The 21257-nt window shown below is 52.8% G+C and overlaps 1 protein-coding gene across 2 annotated transcripts in view; it reads left to right on the forward strand.

Annotated features, from left to right (window-relative positions):
- Positions 1 to 21257, forward strand: part of QSOX1 (quiescin sulfhydryl oxidase 1) — a 44425-nt gene that overhangs the window by 13135 nt on the left and 10033 nt on the right. For both annotated transcript variants that reach the window (XM_033196377.1, XM_033196378.1), the window contains exons 3-9: positions 6770 to 6815; positions 7380 to 7482; positions 10164 to 10254; positions 13520 to 13665; positions 15268 to 15402; positions 17454 to 17583; positions 20910 to 21032. In XM_033196377.1, coding sequence (XP_033052268.1) covers positions 6770 to 6815; positions 7380 to 7482; positions 10164 to 10254; positions 13520 to 13665; positions 15268 to 15402; positions 17454 to 17583; positions 20910 to 21032 — 774 coding nt within the window. The remainder of the gene's footprint in view (positions 1 to 6769; positions 6816 to 7379; positions 7483 to 10163; positions 10255 to 13519; positions 13666 to 15267; positions 15403 to 17453; positions 17584 to 20909; positions 21033 to 21257) is intronic.

Here is a 21257-nt window from a genome sequence, read left to right on the forward strand (position 1 = left end):
GGCTGGAGCCTGTCCTTGCACTCTGCCCATGAAGAGCTGAAAGGCGAGGGCCCGTGTGAAGCAGGGGGAGGAGAGAGTGCTTTTGGTATGTTGGGAACAGGCCCACACACAAGAGTCTGGCCTCCTCCAGTGGCATGTGTGACTGTCCTTCTGCCTCCGGCCCCTTGTCACCATGAGCAAACAGTGAGCTTCTACCAGCCCAGCCTGTTTAGTGAACACCTGGGCCTGAAGGGCAGGCCGGCTGTGTCAGGTCCCCATCAGGCTGGAGCCAGAGTCCAACTGGAAGGAAACAAAGGTGTGGGAGAGGGAGGGGCTGGTTGGCTGCAGGTTCTGACTGGAGCTTGGTGACCTAGAGGCTGGAACTTCGGGGTCAAGGGGCTTCTCCGTGGGCCTCAGGAGTGCCCTTCAGTGGGAATAGAATGGGACTTTTTGTGGCCGAAGGCCTGGCCGGAACAAGGGGTACACAGCACAGCAGCATAGGGGTGGGGAAGGGCAGGTCTTCCCTCTTCAAGGCTCTGAGGAGATCAGCGATGTTTCAGATCCTGGCCTCACTGCTTGCTGTATGTGGCTTGGAAAGTCACTTATCAGCGGCCCAGCCATGGACCCCAGTTTCCTTGTCTGTAAACATGGGATGATAACATCTGCCTAAGAGGACCGTTGCCAAGTGTGAAGTGAGGTCTTCCATATGAAAGTGCCACCACACCACGCTGGTGTGATTTGGACTCCAGTAAAAGTTAGTTTGCTTCCTTCCTGTTGTCCCATCTCCCTCCTGGGCCACCCATGGGACTGCTGGTAGCTGCTGTGTGGCCGCTGCTGGACTGTGTGGCAGTCCATCTGTCTTGTCAGCAACCACTGCGGACATGCTTGCTGGGTGCCCAGCACCGCACTCACCACTGCAGGCGAGGCCAGGAGCGTGAGATCCCCAGAGCCCATGGCCAGTGAGAGGCAGCCAGCAACAGGTACCCAGGGAATGCCACAGGAGTTTGCTGGGCTCACGGAGCTCTTTCACTCGTCAGAAAGGAGTTCGTGTAGGAGGCGACTTCAACTTGGTATTGAAGGACAGATGGGGTTTGGCTGGGAGAGAGGAGGAGTGTGGGTGGGCCTCACAGGCAAGAAGGTGAGAGCCAAGGCCCTGTGTGGGCGGGATGAGGTGGCGTGTTGAGGAGACTTGTCCAGCTGGGCAGAGGCTCATGTTGAGGGATGAGGCAGAGCTGGGGGAGGAGGGAGCCCAGAAATGGCAGGTCCTTGAATGCAGGTTTGGGAGCGGGGACGCCCTGTGAGGGTACAGAATCTGGGCTGTTACCTTTTGTGGCTTTTGCTAGAAGGTGAGATGTCAGGGAGGAAGGCAGAACTCCAGGATGTCTCCTGTCTCTCTCTGGAAAAAGGAGGTGGGCCCCTTTGTCAGCAGTCAGCTGCTGTTTTGGGGTCTTCTCCAAGGATCATCCACAGTGTTGGAAGTGGTTAAGGTGGATCCTCATGGGCTTACCATAAATATCTGGAGGCTAGACCATTTTCCTTAAAACATGTTATAAAAGCTGGAATTGAATGCCATCGGTGTCACCCCTGGGAAGTGTGCTTTCTCTTGAGCTCTTTTGACCCCAAGAAAGCAGTCACTCCATAGTTTCGTGAAGACCAGCCGGGTGTTGCCTGGTTTTCTGCCATTAGGGAGTGGCTGGAGGTCTTCCAGAAGCTCCTGTGTAAAGTGATGAAAGAAAAGGGATGGGTGATGACTGCTGCTGAGAGAAGAAACACACTCCCGAAGTCTTAATTGTCTGCTTCCAGGGAGCCGTGGTGGTTTCCCTTGGGCAGGGCACACACCTCCATGGCTGACTTAATAAGGATACATTTTAATCAGAGGACAAAAATGTGCCCTGACTTGATTTCCACTTGAGCTTCCAGGGTGATCAAAGGGCAGAGATTCTCTGTTCAGCTGAACAGATGTCTATTGAGAGATGCCAGACACTGTGGAGCCTTGCAGAGATAAATAAAATGTCATCCTGCCTCCTGGTCAAAGGTGGGCGCATGGGTGGGGTAGTGGATTCAGGTTGAAGTTCATTGCAGCTGGAGTGGTGGGAATGGAGGGCAGTGTGAGGTTAGTGTGGGTTTGGAGTCTGGACGGCCTTGAATGCGGTGAGTTTGCACATTATTCATTGACAGTGGGGAGTCATGGAAGGGATTGGAGGAGGAGCAAAATGTTCAGACCAGAACTGTGTGTTAGAAAACTAACCTTAGTAGCAGTGAGGAAGATGGCTGGAGAATGAAAAGATTGAGCATACTAAAACTTCTGAGAGCACTAAAGGTGGAGACTGATGTGGTGACCCAAAAATACATCATCATCTGTCAGGCCTGGTCTAGACAAGGCAGGTGGAGGAGAGGACTTTTGAAGAGGTAACACGGAGGTCAAATCCACAGAACTTGTCAGCTAACTGGATGACAGGTTTTTGAAGAGGGGGATGGTGTGGGTGGCAGGGAGGAGGACCGGTCGCTGGGTGAGGTAAACACAGGTGGCAAAGTAGGTTGGGAGAGGGGTGACTTAGTCTTGGGGATGGTGGGGAAGGGGATGCATCCTGACACCTGGGTGGAGGCCGCCAGGAAGAACCAGGAGTCTAGGACGGGAGCACTGAGATGCAGAGGGTTTAGCTGGCAAATCATTTGGACAAACAAAGTCATTGGCTTTGGCAAGGGAGAAATGATAGGTTTGTTCATTGATCCTTTTATCCACTCATTCATTTAGAAACAAGATTGAGCAACTTCTTTGTGACACTGCTTTCAACAGCTTTTTAAACAGAAGAGTGTCAGGACCTGACATGTGGCTGTAGGAGAGACCGGGGTAGGAGATAGGGGTGGGCAGTGGGCACAGGAGAGCAGTCGAAAGTGAAGCTAGGACCAGGGCAAGGGTGGCCAAGTAGGGCTGGTCAGTGTCAAGCCAACCAGGGAAGGGTGGCAACATGAAGGCAGTGAGGGAGAGCAACCACAAAATGTGGCACGAAAGGTGACTAATGCTCGCCATGGGAGGACAAAGCAGGCAGTAGTAACACTGTACCACAGAGAGGCCAGGAGGGCGGAGGGGGATCCCTGGAGTGGCTAAAGAGAAGGTCACTACAGAGCTTCCTTAGAACGGCTTCAGCTGAGGGTCATGGGGATGGCAAGGGAGCAGTCCAAGGAGCAAGGGCAGACACTGTTCCAGGAACGTTGGCAGCATGGGGACACGGGAAGGAAATGCGGTTGCTGGAGAAGGAAGGAGGGCCTCTCTTCATCCCCATCCTTCTTCCCTTCTTGTCCTTTCCTTTTTTAAGGTTTAGACTAAAGGGATTCGAATCTATTTGTAGGCCTAGGGGGGTCTGTGGTAGAAAAGAGGAATGATGTGAGATGGCTAGGAAGAAGTTCCTGAAGAGTGTGAGGCGTGGGAGCCAGAGCTTGGAGGAGACATTGGCCTGGGAGGTGGGTGCGAAGCTTCCGAGGACAGGGGGAATAGCTGAGGTGCAGCACGGCCTTCCCTTCAGCCTGCATCCTGGGGAGAGGCTCTTGGGGTCCCTGCACCCCCCTGGGCCACTCTGGCTGACCAAGCTTCCTGGTCAGACTCCAAGCTGCATGTGGTTGCTGGGATCTTGAGAGGTTGCCTTTTTAAAATTTTTTTATTTTTTGAGACAGAGTCTCTCTGTGTCACCCAGGCTGGAGTGCAGTGGCGTGATCTCGGCTCACTGTAACCTCCACCTCCCGGGTTCAAGCAATTCTCCTGCCTCAGCCTCCTGAGTAGCTGGGATACAGGTGCACGTCACCACATTTGGCTAATTTTTGTATTTTTAGTAGAGACAGGGTTTTACCGTGTTGGCCAGGCTGGTCTCAAACTCCTGACCTCGAGTGATCCACCCACCTCAGCCTCCCAAAGTGCTGGGATTACAGGTGTGAGCCCCCACACCCAGCCTGGAGAGGCTGCCTTTTGGTGGAAGTAATGCAAGCCCCTTTTAATGTGGGCACCTGCTCAGATGTGGGTGACCTGATGGTTGATGACAAAAAATGACCGTATTACTTTTCAGAGGTGAAAATAACAGCTATAGCTGTGGGAAAGCCACCCAGTTCAAGGCTTCATGATGTCAGTGTTGTTCTCATGTGTGTAGAAACCAGTCAAAGTGTAACCCGTCTGTAAATAAACAACAGCACCATCATTATGAATAACTGCAGCACAACATCTCCCTTGGGTTTCTTTTTTATTTTATTTATTTTTAATTTTTTTTTTTTGAGATGGAGTCTCGCTCTGTCGCCCAGGCTGGAGTGCAGTGGCCGGATCTCAGCTCACTACAAGCTCCACCTCCCCGGTTTACGCCATTCTCCTGCCTCAGCCTCCCGAGTAGCTGGGACTACAGGCGCCCGCCACCTCGCCCAGCTAGTTTTTTTTTTTTTTTTTTTTTGTATTTTTTAGTAGAGACAGGGTTTCACTGTGTTAGCCAGGATGGTCTCGATCTCCTGACCTCGTGATCCGCCCATCTCGGCCTCTCAAAGTGCTGGGATTACAGGCTTGGGCCACCGTGCCCGGCTTATTTTTAATTTTTACCTTTTTGTAGAGATGGGGCCTCACTGTGTTGCCTAGGGTGGTCTTGAACTCCAGGGTTCAAGTGATCCTCCCTCCTAGGTCTCCCAAAGTGCTGGGATTACAGGTGTGAGCCACTGCACCTGACCTGGTTTATTATTTGTCGGCAAACCAAACCTCAAATAGATGTATCTTCAATTTTGTTTATGAAAAAGTATCAGTGCATAAATACTGGAACTTACATTATCAATATGATCTCATAATCAAGGAAATTTATGATCATTTTCTTAAGTATTAGAATAACAAATTGTATTAGGCAAATAAAATTAAATAACTGTAAAGAACACTATTTAAATATGTGTGGTATGTATAAGTGGATGGTTTTCATCCATGATAAAAGTTTGTAGTAATGTTTTGAAAAGAGAGAGTAAAGCAGTGAGCAGGAGTAAGTGCCCAGAGGAGGTCACAGGGAGCAGAAGGTTGCAGATGGAGAGAGACAGGTGGCTTCTGTGCAGCCTTTGTTCCTCATGTGGGAGAGAGTAGCAGGTGACTTCCAGATTTTCTGCCTACAAATGGCTGTAACAAACAAGTCCTAGCTGATCATGGTGCCTAGTGTTTAAAAGGTATGAAGGAGGGAAGGGGATGCTGGTGGTGGGTGATGATGATGCAGTTAACATTTACCGGTTCCTTGTGGTATGCACCAGGTACTGTGCTAAGCACTTTAGGTGTGTGGTCATGGAATCCTCACGAGTCTTCAAGGTAGATGACGTCATTCTCATTTCAAAGATGAGAATACGAAGGTTCGGAGCAGTTGATGCATTGCCTAAGGTCACACAGCAAGAGCAAAGCAGAACCAGTCCTTGAACCAGGTCTGCCAGAGCCCAGGGCCTGTTCTCAGCCACCAGCTTGGGATAAGGCCAAACAGCTCTATCCCAAGGAGGGAGAAGGAAACCAGTGTTTGGCTGTTGGAGGCAGAAGCCCAAGGTAGTGAAAAGTGTCCCTGAGGCTAGGATCCCACAGGAAGAAGACCCTTCCTAGCCTGCAGGCTCTCCCCTAGGCAGTTCAGTGGCCGGCTTCCAGGACAACTCAACTGTGTTCCCTCCTGAATTGGAAGAGCGCAGGCAAAAGCCTTGGCAGCCGTGTTGCCACCTGGGCAGAAGCCCCGATTGCCAGGAGTCAGGCTCTGTTCTCTCTGTCCTCGTGCCCCAAGGAGGTGATAGACTAGGCTTGGGGTGTCATGTACGTGGGAAAAGAGGACAAAGTGATGAGTTAAATCAGCTAGTCTGTAGCAAGGCATGTTTTCCAGCGACTCAGGCTCTCCCTTCAAGAGGACCTGTTCTGGAGATCCCTTCCTTGATTGTGTCTGCTGTGCCGGGCTGGGACTTCTCAGTGGACAGACACACCAGCCTCTAAGCCCCTTTTCCCAAGTAAGGAGCAAGGGCACGTTGACATAGAAGCAAGCTGACATTTCCCAAGGGATGTAGGAAGTGCCTGCACTTCATATTTTCAGATGGGTCTGCAAAGGAAAACAGCAATGGTACTTCATCACTCATCCATACGATAAGTATTTGTCAATAATTACATGCTAGGTACTGTGCTCCCTCAGCCTCCTAAGTAGCTGGGATACAGGTGCATGTCACCACGTTTGGCCAGAAATGGCCCTTGTGGAGGAAAGTGTATGAGCTGCTGCCCACAGGGGTGGATGGGAGGGTAACAGGGGAGGGAGCCAGTGTCCAGCTCCTAGAGCAACCTCCCCCCAACTCACCATTTTACAGATGAAGAAACAGGCTTGGCCGGGCACAGTGGCTCACGCCTGTAATCCCGACACTTTGGGAGGCTGAGGCGGGTGGATCACTTGAGGTCAGGAGTTCAAGATCAGCCTTGCCAGTATGGTGAAACCCCATCTCTACTAAAAATACCAAAAAAAAAAATTAGGCATGGTGGCGGGCACCTGTGGTCCCAGCTACTCGGGAAGCTGAGGCAGGAGAATCCCTTGAATCCGGGAGGCGGAGGTTTGCAGTTAGCCAAGATCATGCCACTGCACTCCAGCCCGAGTGACAGAGTGAGACTCTGTCACCAAAAAAAGAAAGAAAGAAAGAAAGAAAGAAAGAGTCTCAACAACATTAAGTGATTTGCCCTACTACCGCATTGAGTAAGTAGGCAGATTTTCAGAGCAGGCCTAAGTGGCTGCACTCTTGGCCACTATCTATCACTGATGCCCACCCGTGTGTTTGCTTCCAGTTCTTCAAGGCCTTTTCCAAGAATGGCTCGGGAGCAGTATTTCCAGGTGGGTGCCCGACTCTGGTTGTCCTGTTAGCATCTTCCTCCCCCAACCTCCCTCTTCACCTGGGTTTCTATTGGGGTGGAGAAAGCCCTGGCAGTCGGCAGGGTCGAGGGTGAGGTGCTCCCCACAGGAAGTCTAACTTGTGTCTTCCTAAAACTGTCCTCTCAGTCAGCCTTAGGGAAAGGCAGATTGAAGAAGCCCTTCAGGTTGGACGTATCCAGGGCCCTAGGGTCAGGGCAAGGGCACCCTATTCCCAGAAGAGCTCTCCTCTCACAATGGGGTTGGTACCCAGAGAGCAGACTAGAGCCCTTGGGGAATGTCCTGATGGCTCCCAGTTCTGAGAGATTCTTTCCTGTCTGAGGGATGGGTGTCCTTGCACTGCTTGGGGCCACAGGGGGACCCCTCAAGCCCCATTCTTCTAGCACAGGGAAGGACTGATGTCTCGTCTGTCTCTGTCAGAGCTGGCTGTGCCCTCAGCCCTTTGTTTCTGAGAGTGAAGGTGGCAAGTGTGCTGTGGAAGCAGCTCTGCTCTCCTGACACCCCGCTCACGCCTGTGTTCATTTACAGTGGCTGGTGCTGACGTGCAGACGCTGCGGGAGAGGCTCATTGACGCCCTGGAGTCCCATCATGACACGTGGCCCCCAGCCTGTCCGCCACTGGAGCCTGCCAAGTACTTTGGGTTGGGGCAGGTTTAGTGCATCGTGGGCCAGGATCCCAGGCCTGGGAGTGAGAGGGCGGTGGGAACAGCAGGGCGGGGACCCTAGTTTATTCTCCTTGCTGCTTTTGCCTGTGGGGCTCCCACCCCAGTCTGCTGGAGCTACTCCAGAACCAAGTGGCAGCTGATGGCTGGTGGTGGGCTTCCTATCGCGCAGGTCCTACTGAAGAGCCCTGTTTTCCTGGGACTGACTGATGGGTGCAAGGATCCATCCCACCAGGTGGGAAGGAAAAGATGGGTGGGGTTTCTCCAGGTTGTACCTGCTGCTGTTTCTTGCCTCCTGCCCTCAAAATGTTTGGCGGACACAGCAGGTTTTCACATGCTCTATTCCCGGAAAGGCCACTGAGAGTCAGAATGGCATGAGGAGGAGAAAGGAGATCAAATATTTCAAGGGAAATGGAGGGGAGGTGGAGAAAAGGTGGTTATGCCTGGAGCATGGGGGTGGCCCCTGACTCTCTGTACGGCAGAGCGTCAGGTGCAGTGGCTGGTGCTCTGTATCTGTCGACTAGGCAAGCTTCCCAGCTTGCCTCTTTTCCAGGAAAATGAAGACAGTAAGGTGCATAGGGTCTTGCCCATACTCTCCCAAAGAAGGAAGCAGCTAGATTAAAAACAATAGGCCCCCCACTTCTGGATCAGAACTCAAGATAGGATAATGCCCACCTCAGAGGACCCTTGCCAAGAAGGAACAAATCCATGCCCAGTCTTGAACACAGTGGAGGCCCCAGGTGCCAAGAAGGCCTCACGAGGCCGCTGTTGGTGCACAGTGGCTCTCTTAAAATTTTGTGTGCAGATGCTCTCAGAGACATGGCCCTGCTGAGAGATTGTGTTTCTAAGTGTCAGTTGGGGTTGAATCCAACTCACAATGACTCCTTTGTCATTGTTCCCAATTTTCCATCCTCCAGAGGGCCTCCAGGGGACCCTGGATGCAGCATAGTATTTATGTGGTTTGGGGTTCTGCAGCCAGACCCTGTCTCTCCAGAAAACACCCATGTCAGCCTGTGTCCTGGCCCTTGCTTCTTCCATTTCTCAATGACTGTGTCTCCGTCTCCCTCCTTCCACACACACGTACATCCCTCATGGCACATTTTCAATGGGGTATCTCAAAAGCAACAGATGGAGCAAACCTGCCAAGGTCTCTCAAAGTGATCCTTTTTTTTTTTTTTGAAGACAGAATCTCGCTCTGTCGGCCAGGCCAGGAGTACAGTGGCACGATCTCAGCTTGCTACAACCTCCACCTCCTGGGTTCAAGCGATTCTGCTGCCTCAGCCTCCCGAGTAGCTGGGACTACAGGCGCCTGCCACCAAGCCTGGCTAATTTTTAGTAGAGATGGGGTTTCACCATGTTGCCCAGGGTGGTCTCAAACTCCTGAGCTCAGGCAATCCTTCTGCCTCGGCCTCCCAAAGTACTAGGATTACAGGCATGAGCCACCGCACCCAGCCCAAAGCTATCCTTTTGAAGAACTTTAGGAAGGAGGCAGAGATGTGTGATGAAAAGTGAACTGCCCCTTTCAGAAGTCTGAGGGTGGGAGTGGGGAAAGGGGTACTGGCCTGCATGTAGGTCGTGCTTTTCTGCCAGCTTAGGGAAGCGGTCTGAAAGGCTGGCTACCTGATGCCGCCCTAAAGTCTCAGTGCCTCCTTCCCTCCACCCCAGTGGGGTGCACTCAGGTGATCACCTGTCTGTCATATCCATTTGGACTGTCACTGGCTGGGCTCCAGCATCAGTGCCATGTTTTCGTTTGTTTTGTTTTGGAAACTGGGCCTCAGTTTCCTCATCTTAAAGTAAGGAGATTGGGTTAAATATATAGATGGCTCCTAAGGTCTCCCAAACCCAAAGCTTTCTGATTCTTTCATTCCTCTTTAATGCCTGCTTTAGGAACGAAAGAGCACATCTCCAGCTAGGTCGTGACTTGTCACAGTTTAGACTTACAGCTGTTGGGTTCTAATACCCCCAGCTCTCAGGGGACCGATAAAAACCACATCCAGTCAGCCTGGGCCTGCCCCAGCACATGGAGACAACTGGTCTCAAAGCAGCCCTTCCCGTCCCCCTCCCGCACGGCCTCCTACCCACTCCTGACTTTTTTTTTTTTTTTTTTGAGACGGAGTTTTGCTCTGTAGCCCAGGCTGGAGTGCAGTGGCGCGATCTCAGTTCACTGCAACCTCCACCCCCAGGGTTCAAGTGATTCTCCTGCCTCAGCCTCCCGAGTAGCTGGGATTACAGGTGCCTGCCACCACACCCAGCTAATTTTTGTATTTTTAGTAGAGACAGGCTTTCACCATGTTGGCCAGACTGGTCTCGAACTCTAGACCTCAGGTGATCCGCCCGCCTCAGCCTCCCAAAGTGTTGGGATTATGGGTGTGAGCCCCTGCACCCGGCCCACTCCTGACTCTTAAAAGAGACAGGAAGCAAAAACAAAACCAAGCCCCCAAGGTAGGTCAGATGAAGAGCCAGGGTTAGGTAACAAGGGCAACATCCTCTGGGACTAAAGGTTTGGTTGTCTCCCTTGGAGGGCCCTGTGTGGAAGCGGAGGAGGGTAGGATGGCCGTACCAGCAGCACTGCATCACCAGCAGGCGTAGCCAGCGGTTTTGTCTTACTTCTGCTGGCTGTGCAGAGTGACTGCCAGAGTTGTCTCTTGCAGGCTGGAGGAGATGGATGGATTCTTTGCGAGAAACAAGGAAGAGTACCTGGCCCTGATCTTTGAAAAGGGAGGCTCCTACCTGGGTAGAGAGGTGAGCTGCCCTGAAGTTCCCTGCAATTCCTGGATAGCCATGGAGAGAGAGCCCCAGTTTGGGAAGAGGGCTTTTCCTGCCAATTCTAGGGTGTTGGCTGCCTGGGTCTTTTAGCCTGCCATTGGCCTGACCCCTGCTGGGAGCCATGGGAAGTGCAGGGGCTGGACCTTCGCATTTAAAAACCTTTCTGACCAAATATAACACCTGCTGTTATTGAGCATTGGACCAGATTGCTGACACATGTAGCTGCTAATTCCCAAAATTAATGAAGGTGATCAAATAGAATGCCCAAGATCACACAGCTAGTAACTTGGTAGAAGAAGGCTTTGAACCAGGTCCGTCTGGCTCCAAAGCCAGTGTTGTTTCCACAATGTCCCACCCCACGGGATTGGAGTGAACTATTTGGAAGGGAGGGAGCATTAGCGATGCAATAGCCCCACCGGAGGAAATGGGGTCCTTTACCCAGGTGCTGCTCTGTCTCATGTGGGGTGTCCGTGAGCCAGCTCCCTGGCGCTTCCGGCTGCACTGCCCTGTCTAGAGAGCAGGGATGTTTACGTTTCTTCACAGTATTGTTGGGAGAGTCAAATGCAGCAGTTTATGTAAAGGGCCTGGAGTGCAGCTGACACATAGTAGGTGCTTTATAAAGATCCATTCCCCTCGCCTAACGCAGAGAACTCACCATTCTGCCATTGGTTCATGGACTTCTCCATAGTCCATTTGTGAGCTTTTCCCAGCTGCAAAGGTGGGATGTGCCAGTGCACGGGAGATGCTCCAAGGCAGTGCAGGGAGACAGGCGTGAGAGTAGGCATGAAATTAAACTGCCCTGTCGGCCTGAGTGATTTTGCTGCTGAAACTCATCAAGCATAGCTGAGAGTCTGAGCTGAAGCCGGATGCTGTCTCCAGGCCTCTCAGCCCTGAGAGGGGAGGCACAGGGGTTAGGGAGGGGAAAGACAGCTTGGCTGAAGGAGTGCCTGACCCTCTGGGGTCCCAGTTCATGCCTGGGGTCATGCGTGTTATGTAGAGGTGATAAATTGTAATTGGAATCAGTTCTTCTCCCTCCCCTTCCACCACAGTCCCTTGAGTACCTACAGGCAGGGGTCCCAGTGGTTGGAGCCAAGTGCCCCGTGTCCACACAGGGGTGCTCAGCATGGGATCAGTGACTAAGGGCCCAGGTTCTGGAGCCACACTAAGCTGGGATTTGTAGCACAGTTCAGACATAGGCAAGCTGTGTGAGCTGGAGGCATGGTTTCACTTCTAAGCCTCCGTTTCTCCAGCTACAAGATAGGAGCTTTATTTATTTATTTAGATTTTTTTGAGATGGAGCTTCACTCTTGTTGCCCAGGCTGGAATGCAATGGCACTGTCTTGGCTCACTGCAACCTCCACCTCCCAGGTTCAAGCGTTTTTCCTTCCTCAGCCTCCCAAGTAACTGGGATTACAAGCGTGTGCCACCATGCCTCGCTAATGTTGTATTTTCAGTAGAAACGGGGTTTCACCATTTTGATCAGGCTGGTTCTCAAACTCCTGACCTCAGGTCATCGGCCCACCTCGGCCTCCCAAAGTGCTGGGATTACAGATGTGAGCCACTGAGCCCAACCAGAGGTTTATTTTTATTATTATTTTGAGACAGAGTCTCTCTCTGTCGCCCAGACTGGATGGAGTGCAGTGGCGTGATCTCGGCTCACTGCAAGCTCCACTTCCTGGGTTCACGCCATTCTCCTGCCTCAGCCTCCCCAGTAGCTGGGACTACAGGCATCCGCCACCACGCCAGGCTAATTTTTTTTGTATTTTTTAGTAGAGACGGGGTTTCACCGTGTTGGTGAGGATGGTCTTGATCTCCTGACCTCGTGATCCGCCCGCCTCAGCCTCCCAAAGTGCTGGGATAACAGGCGTGAGCCACCAAGCCCGGCCTGGGAGCTTTATTTTTAAGTAAACACTTATGTACCTACTATGTGCTAGTCACTGTTACAGCATTTTAGTAAAATTAACCCCTTCCATTCTCAGAACAGCCCCCCTGAGGTTGGTGGTGGTATTATTGTTGTTGTTGTTATTTTGCAAGTAAGGAAATTGGGTCAGGGAGTGGTTCGGTGCAGTAGCGCCAGGATTCCAATGCAGGCAACCGTAGTGTACGGTGCCACATCTCTTAGTCTCCTGAGAATAGCTGCTGTTTCAGTGTTTCTCTGAAGATAAATGAGGCGATCTGTGTGGATACTACGTGATACCTACACAATACATGTTAGCTAGTGCTTTCTCTTATTTCTTTCTAAAAAAAAAATGATGACTGAGAAGTGTATTTTTCTAATTTGGAGTCTAGATAGGAAGCTTTATAAATATAAGAATAAAGGCTAGGGGGCGCCACCTGCTCCATGGTGAGGCGTGAGAGGTCAGTAACAGAAGCTCGTGCCTGCCATTTGCAGGTGGCCTGATTATGCTCAGAACTTCTCTTCCCATTTCTAATGTGGAGACATTGTCATTCTCAACAAGGTCTCTTGTTGCCTTCAGAGAGCCCCACGTTAAGAAACATTTTCAGATCTTATAACTATACACATTGACCAAAGGGCCCCTCTGACTGCTGCATATACTGGGCTCAGAGTTGGCCTGCTGTTTAGAAGTTTACCCAGTTCCAAAGGTTTATTTTGTTTGTATCCTAACCATGAAATTTGTTACCATATGTATTTGGACGCAATAAAATCACAGTTCTTTAAACATCTGTGACTCAAGCTTCCATAAGGAAGACTGCTCTTGCCCCCAACAATTGATAGTTCAAACAAACAATGATTAGTAATTTCTAAAGGGATATTTTCCTTTTAGAAAAATGTTATGAGAAGGCCCTAGGGAATCCTGGACATCAGAGAGCAGCCAGATCTTGGGGTGTGAAGGTCTTAAGGACAAGAACGTGCTGGCTCAGTACAAAAAACAAACAAGAACTAAAATGAAACCACATTTTATTGTGCTTTTTACAAATTGCTTTCATTAGAAAGAAAATGCTACCCAGTTGGGACTGTGGTAGGAGATTAAAGCGTGTGTGGTGTGCACAGCTCCAAGGCCTCCCCTCCTGGGCGGTGGTTGGCACTTGTTACTTACCGGCTAGCTGCCGTTGATGGCGAGTGTCTCTCGTGCATCACTGTGGCCCACTGTTTGCGGGTTTAGAGTCTGGAAGGAGCACAGCTGCCATCTGGGTGCCTTCACAGGGCACCGAGCTGAGACTCAGCCCTGGCTCCCTCCACCTAGTGGCCTGGCCCCCAGATGTCCTGCTGTCCCTGCAGGTGGCTCTGGACCTGTCCCAGCACAAAGGCGTGACGGTGCGCAGGGTGCTGAACACAGAGGCCGACGTGGTGAGAAAGTTTGGTGTCACTGACTTCCCCTCTTGCTATTTGCTGTTCCGGAACGGCTCTGTCTCCCGAGTCCCCGTGTGAGTATCCTGTCTCCTGGCGTCCCCTATTCTCCCTCCCTGTGCTCATCCTTCCTTCTTGCCCAGAGGGGCTGCCCACCTTTCACAATGGCTAACATGTTCTTTCTGAGGAGTCCCCCGCAGGAGAAACTGCAGTCTGCTGTCTGCGGGGCCAGTGCCTCCACCGTCAGGAGCCTGGGCCTGGAACCCTGACCCTGCTCCGCAGCTCAGAGACCTCAGAGGCCTCAGCCCGCCCCACGCAGTGTTGTCTGCACCCCCATTATGTCCCCACCACAGCCCTGGCCCTCTTCCCCACCCTCTTCTGTTCGCAGGCAGACTCATTGGCAGGCTACAGGCCCAGCAAGCACTCAAATATGCTTGACCCTCCCTCCCTTTGGTTTTCTAATTGCAGAAAAGTTCATTAGCAGCCAGACAATAGCGAGTTCCAAAATGCCGAGAGAAAACAATCAGGCCAGCCTCAGCCCCTCTGCCAGGCTCCCACTGCTGAATGGCCCGTTAATGGCACCAGATGGTGCCTTGGTGCCCTCCCTGGGCAGATGATTGATGTTAGCCAGGCCCTGCAGGCAGGAGCGTTGGGCCAGGGAGGCAAGGCTTGCCTGTGGTGCCTGGTGAGGTGCTCCTCGGGGCCCTCAGTGCCCACCCACACGGTGCCGGGCAGGGTGGCCACTCGGCCTCACCCTGGCCCAAATCACCTGCTAGAGGGCCCAGGAGGCACGATGCCACCGAGGACAGGGAGGTGCTCGCTTTCCGGGCGGGCCCAGAAAGTGCCAGTGCTGGTGGGGAGAGAAGGCATTGTCTCCTCTCTCAGAGTTGGTGGAGGGGAAAATTGTTTGTGACGATGCTGCCTCCCGAGCCATCTGCTCACTAAGAAACCCTGGGCCAGGATGGTGGAGTGGAAGGAAGCCGTGCATCCCATGCCAGCTCCCCCGGGGCAGCCGTCATGCTGCTGCTGGGCCTGGCGTCTCTCTCTGCAGGGGCCATAGCTGTGGATTAGAAAGGATATGTGCTCAGGAGGTATCTCCTGCCCTATAGGACTCCTCCCTGTCGGAAAAAAGAAAGAAACCAAAAGGACTGTAAAAAGATTTAGAGAATTCTGAGGCTGTTTGTCATTGTTGGTACCTGTTTTTTTTAAAAATCCTGTATCAAACTCCCTGGACTTCTTAGGGGGTAATGTCACTCATAGTACCACAGGGCGGGCTTATGGAAGGGCAGCTGCCATTTTGAACCTCGGGGTCCTTGGGGAAGGGAGTCACACCCTGCCGTTCCTGTCCGTGGGCACCAGGCTGTCCTGTGCCTTTCCATGCCCTACCTGGAGCCAGAGGGCCACTGGGGGAATTCTCAGGCCCAATTGCCTTAGCAGGTGAGGTTTGACATCAGGCTGGTGTCAAAGAGGCTTTCCAGAGCATGTGCAGTGATTAGAAAGGTTAAAGCGAGGCCTGGGTGCCATCTTCTGGCCTCACAGAGGACAAGGTGGAATCTCATTCATATATTTAATAAACCTTCTGTCCGATGAGCCACGCTGCTTCCTCTTCTGACCTTGGTTAGCTCTAATCTTGTTCTCTGCACTCACTGCCTCTCCTCCCTGGTTCTGTGCCCTCACAGGCTCATGGAATCCAGGTCCTTTTATACTGCTTACCTGCAGAGGCTCTCGGGACTCACCAGGGAGGCTGCCCAGACCACAGTTGCACCAACCACTGCTAACAAGATAGCTCCCACTGTTTGGAAATTTGCAGATCGGTAAGGCCACACCCGGCTCTCCTCACATCTTCTCCCTCCTCTGATCACAGACCACCACACCTTCACACCCACACCCTCTTGCTCATTCTTCTTCCTTGTCATACGCTTAGTGTGTACATTCTGAGCCAGGCTGTCCCCCACCCCGGGGGCTGGACATGCTCAGGGGCCTTCGATGTGTGGGAGCGGCATTTAGCTGTGGTCCCACTGGTGTCTGTTGCGGGACTAGGGCTGACTGTGGGGAATGCTGGCTGGCACTGCCAGCCATCCTTCACGAGGGAATGAACACCTTCCATGCCCATGCTCCTTCAGCTTAACTCTACTCACAGACAGGGAATCTGCATGGAAGGACACTCTGAGGCCTCCAGACCAACTTCCCATCCAAGCAGTTATTTCTGCAGTCAATATTTTTGAGTACTCACTATGTGCTAGGCACTGTGGATGCAGATATGTACAGGCAGATGCAGTCCCTGCTTGTGCAGACCCTACGGCATCCCTTCTAGGAAGACACCCAAGCTCGCTTGAATGCCTGTGGTGTCAGTGAGCTCACTGCCTTTTCAGGTCTCCTGTGTGTGTGTCCACAATCGTAAGCATGAGAGCGCTGCTCTTCTCTCTGAGGCTCCTTGGCTTTTCTGTTGTGCTTGGGCAGTGAGACAGAGCTGTAGACCTCCTGCACTGGTACCAGCTGCATACCAGGTGGAAACGTCTGATCAGGTTTCTCAGAGCTGGTCAGGACGGCGCCCCTCACAAGGGGATGCATGAGACAGTGGGGGAAAGGTGATGGCTAGAAGGACTTTGCATCTTAGCATGAGGGACTTTAAGGGTGGAAAGTGCCAAATGGAGAGACTGTTAGTAGATCAAGGGAGAAGGAGAGAGTGAGAGATGGTGTGATCATTACGATCATTCCGTCGTTATGAATTATCATTGTAATCATTCAGTCATTACGATTATGCAAACCATTGACGTACTTGTAATAGCTTGGGCTGGTGTATGTGGCAGGCTCTGTGCTGGGCACCTTCCATGTGTTACCTCATTCAGTCATGGGGCCACTTCTGAAGGCAGGGCACATGAATGGAGAGGTAAACTGAGGCCCAAGGACACCAAAGTGGAGCACAGAGGAGACCTTGCCCTGAGGGAGAGCATAGGCAGCCATAGTGTGTATGCCGTTAGTTGACCTTATTGGCTCTTTCAAACCTCAGGAGGTAGCAGGGGCAGGAGCGAGTCATGTGTTTTACAGGTGAGGTGACTGAGGCCCAGGAAAGTCAACTGAGTTACCCAAGCTCACAGAACTAGCTCACGGTCAAACTGAGGCCAGAACCCAGGTCTCAAGAGACAGGGGAAGAGGCAGCCAACTTTCCTGGCCCCTGCCATCTGAACCCTGAGCCTGGACCCCAGCATGATGGGCCCGGGGCAGAGCAGCCAGCATGGAGCCTCTGTCCCTTCCCTGAGGGCTGCGGAGAGGTGCGAGATGGGCCCATCTGAGACGTGAGGTCTAGCAGCTGTGAGCACATCAGCCCTGAAAGAAACACAGGCCCTGCTTTCCCTGCTGCCCCCAGTGCCCCCAGCCCCCATTTCCCAGCCTTGGTGGGCAGCTAAACCCTGGTCTTTCAGAGAGGGCCCAGTTTTTCCAGACCATGTCGTGTGTTTGAACCTGCTGGTCTGATTGTGTCTAGTGGGCTTGGCTCAGAGCTGTCCTGATGAGTGAGTTGCGGGAGGGGGCTGGCTGTGGGCTTGTAGAGAGAAAACTCCTACTCCCTGCCAGGAGCTGCTGAGAGTTTTTTACATTTGTGTTTTTATTTGATCTTCTCAGCAGCTTACCTGTGAGCAATGTGTTGTTATTCATATCTTACAGAGGAGGAATTGAGGCTCAGAAAAATTAGGTTATTTACCCAAGGTCACACAGCACATTTCTGGCAGAAACCAGTGGTAACTTACAAGACTGTGACCATCAGCAGTGCCCCTCCTCTTCTCTCCCTTTAGCCCTGGATGCTCCTTGCAGCCCCTGCACCATGGTTAATACCCCTTTCTCTCTCTACCTCCCTCTGGGTCCTCAGCTCCAAGATCTACATGGCTGACCTGGAATCTGCACTGCACTACATCCTGCGGATAGAAGTGGGCAGGTTCCCGGTCCTGGAAGGACAGCGCCTGGTGGCCCTGAAAAAGTTTGTGGCAGTGCTGGCCAAGGTGAGCAGGGCCATGGCCTCCCTTGTCTGTGCAATTCCACAGATGGTCAGTGTGCATTCCTGTAAGCTGGGCACCCCGTCAGCCCCTCCCTCCAGAAGCCCATGGTCTGGCTGGACACCTGGACCCACAGCTCTCCCTGTCCACCATAGTTGCTACCCTCCAGCCTCAGCCATACCCCACACCAGTCGCGCAGTGCCAAGGACAGCCCTGCCGCATGCAGCACTGTGGGTGGGACACAGGGCCCGTGCCTCCCACCTGGGGATATTTCCAGCTGATTCGGCAACTGTGGCTCTGCCTGCCTGAGTCCTCAGTCAGAGCCCCAGTGTGGCTTCCCACCCCTTGCCGTGGTCAGTGGAAAAGCAGGACCCCGAGGACACCCTAGCGAAGGAGAGGATGCTCTTCTGATACTCCTTGCTTTCCTCCCAGTCTGACCCAATCTCTGGCCCTGGCCATGCCTTCCTTATTCCTTTATAGTTTGCCCGGCTACTCCACAAAGGGTAACTCCTATTTATTGAGGACCTGATGTTTGTCTAGGATTTAATCCTCTTAACTACTTTGTGAGGTGGGTGGTTTATTTTGTCCACCCTGATTTAAGAGGCCCAGGGAGCTCAAGTGCCATGCCTTCATTCTGCCAGCCCGGAGGTGTTCTAGTCAGGCCTTGAGCCTGTGCTCCTTCCTCTCTGAAGGTGAGAGGTGGCTGCCACTCCCTCTCTGCCCCCTTCCCTTTGGTTCCAGATCCTGGCCAGCGCATCCCTGCTGGAAACCCGGGACTCTGCTGCTCAGTACTGCTGAGTCAGATGTGGCTGTGGGCACTTCGGGTTTGGCCGTGGGCTCAGCCTCCCTTGGCCCTGGGGCCCGGATCTGAGCCCGCCCTCCTCAGTGCGGGTCTGCGGGAAGCTGGGGCTGCCCTCGGGGTAATTTATGCCTCTCCTTGGGAACTTTCTGCCAGCCCGATCCCTTCTTCCCACCTCCCTGTCCTGACCCCCTGGCTTGGTTGCATGCATGCATGGTGACACAGAGGGCCTGACAGGGACGTTTCAGCCTAAGGTAGGACAGTCATTGGCCCCTCACAGAAGTCCCATGCAGAAAGAGCCTTGTTCTTCAGTCCATTGCCATAATAAAGACCTTTCCTCCAAGGCTGAGAGCTGTTTGGTCTTCACAGTGCAGAGACCTGGGGTTGTCAGCCTAGAGACTCAGAGGAGAAAAGTCCAGAACGGTCCCATGTACGGTCCCTCCTCCTGACCCATGAGGGAGAACCCCCAGCATGCTTTCCCGGCATGCCTCAGACACCCCACCACCCTAGTCCAGTACCCTCCAAAGGGATCACCCCAGTACGATCGGCTTGTATACCGCTCGCATCTCTCAGCAGTGCTCAAACCTGCTACTTTCTTTGTCCCCAGTGGGGCTGTTTGCAGCCAGTATGGGGGGAAAGAATGCGATACGGGTCCCTGAGCTGGGTAGAGGCTTAAGCATCACCCTCTCCGTGCTTGCCGAGTCTCCGCCTTCAGCAAGGGCTGGGAATGAGCTTGAGATGAAGATGCCTGTAGGGCCTCAGGGCAGGGCTGGCAGTGGGGTGTAGGACAGAGGGAGCCGGGGATGCCCAGCAGTAGCAGTAGAGGCACCTGGGGCACAGGCCTGGAGACCCTCTGTTTGGGTTTTGCCCGCGCATCCCCTGGGGTCCGTGGAGTATTCTGGTCCGTGCCTTGCTTGGGTAGCTTCTTCCTGAATAGTAGTGTCCTAGCAGCTACCGTCTCTTCAGCCCTGCCAGTGCCTGCAGTGTTCTTTGTATATTAGCTCCTCATTTGGTTTCTCAGAGCAGACTCCACAGCATGGCTTCTAGTGTGGTCTCCGTTTCATAGAAGGTGAAACAAAGCCCCAGAGAGCTAAAGCACCTTGCCAGAGTCCTCTAGCTGGTGAGGGGCTGGGCAGGGAGCCACACCCACTCGCATCCAGCCCATGCCCATTACCACCGAGTGCCCGAACACCTAAGGATGCGAGCGCACACTCTGCTGGCTCCCCTTGGCGAGCTGCCAGCCCTGCGGGTGTCTGGTCAGTCAGGAGGCCCTCTGCATGTCCTGGCTGTGCCCTCCTACCCTGCCTCTCCCGGCCTGTGCTCCCTCCTGTGAGCAGCTGGCGGGAGCGGCCACTGGGTGGCGTGTGGGCACCAGAGTTTCCTTGCTCCCAGTTGCCCAGAGCTCCTTAATTCATCCTTCCTTCTGGCACTGTCGCCTTAGAAGGGGAAGTTTCCAAGTCGGGATGATGGCGAAGGTCAGTGAGAAGTGCTGACTTCAAGCTGTAAATTTGTGTGTGAGTCCCAGAGGCCCGTGTGGGCTCACCAGGAGGGCGCGTGTCAAAGCACGGTCTTTTCCGGCCACTTCTCACTCTGGGGGAAGGTGTCCAGCCCAACGTTTGATAGGACTATTGAATGGCTTTCTCAGAGGAATGGATCTGTTAGCAGGTTTTCCTGTTTAGTTACCATTCATATCTCCAGTCCCCTTCTCTCAAATGTTTGTCTTCGCTGTGAGTTTCTCAGGGTCCTCATCCCCTCAGCCAGCCTTGTGGTTTTATCTGACCAGCTCGCTACTGCGCCCCTCTTTCTCCTGCCCTCCTCCCCTTGTGCTGTGCATGTGCACGCACACGCACACACACACACACATACACACATACACACATACATCCTCCTCCCGGGAGTCCTTGTGGTTTTAAAGTGCTGATACTAATCAGATTTGAGTTGACTTATTGTCAGAGTAGCTTTTCATGCTCCTCAGAGACCACTGGGAGTTACCATCAAGATCTGGATCTTGGCTGTGAGCCCCTGGCCTGGCTGGTCCTCACTGGCAGCCCATGGAATCCAAATGAAAGGTCTCGTGCCCACCTAACCCAGCTGGCCAGTCCGTTGGCAAGTCAGCTCTATCTAAGGACCACCCAAAGACAGGACTGTGTGGCCCAGGGCTCCCAGCAGCCCTGGCAAGGGGCACAAGTGCTCCAGCCTTCCTCCCAGTGGTGGCACAGGGTTGGGGTATGCTGCACAGGAGCCTGAGGTATGAGAGAGGGAGACTTCCAGGACCCCACCCCACTTAGAGTGAGCACCTTCCCTTCCCCATCTTCTAGCCTTACCAGGTGTCCCAGAGCAAAGGTAGTACAGAAGTCACATTTGTGTCTTAGTTAGAATGTTTTCCTGGTGGTTTTGGAACTTTCCACAATCCCCCCCACGCCCCCCCCCCCGCCCCTCCAGCCTGCTTCTGCATAGCTTCCTACCATCTGCAGGACGGGGAACTTGGGGAATTGCTTTTCACTCTCCAGCTTCCGCTTGTTCCTCCCCACAGTATTTCCCTGGCCGGCCCTTAGTCCAGAACTTCCTGCACTCCGTGAATGAATGGCTCAAGAGGCAGAAGAGAAATAAAATTCCCTACAGTTTCTTTAAAACTGCCCTGGATGACAGGAAAGAGGTGAGTATGGGAAGCAAATAAAGATCTCTCCATCTTTCATATTTATGAGAATGCAAGGGGTTAACCCTGTTATCTCCACCCTCCTTCGCCAGTTTGCACCAGGGAGTCAGTGATCTTGGTTGGGTCCTTCCATTAATAATTAACAAATGACTATTGATTGAGCTGTCTATGCACACATCTCATTTAATCCTCATAACGTTAGTGGAAGGTAGATATTCTCCCCAT

This window comes from Trachypithecus francoisi, unplaced genomic scaffold (genome assembly GCF_009764315.1).
Source record: "Trachypithecus francoisi isolate TF-2019V2 unplaced genomic scaffold, Tfra_2.0 Lachesis_group5, whole genome shotgun sequence".
Classification (NCBI taxonomy): domain Eukaryota; kingdom Metazoa; phylum Chordata; class Mammalia; order Primates; family Cercopithecidae; genus Trachypithecus; species Trachypithecus francoisi.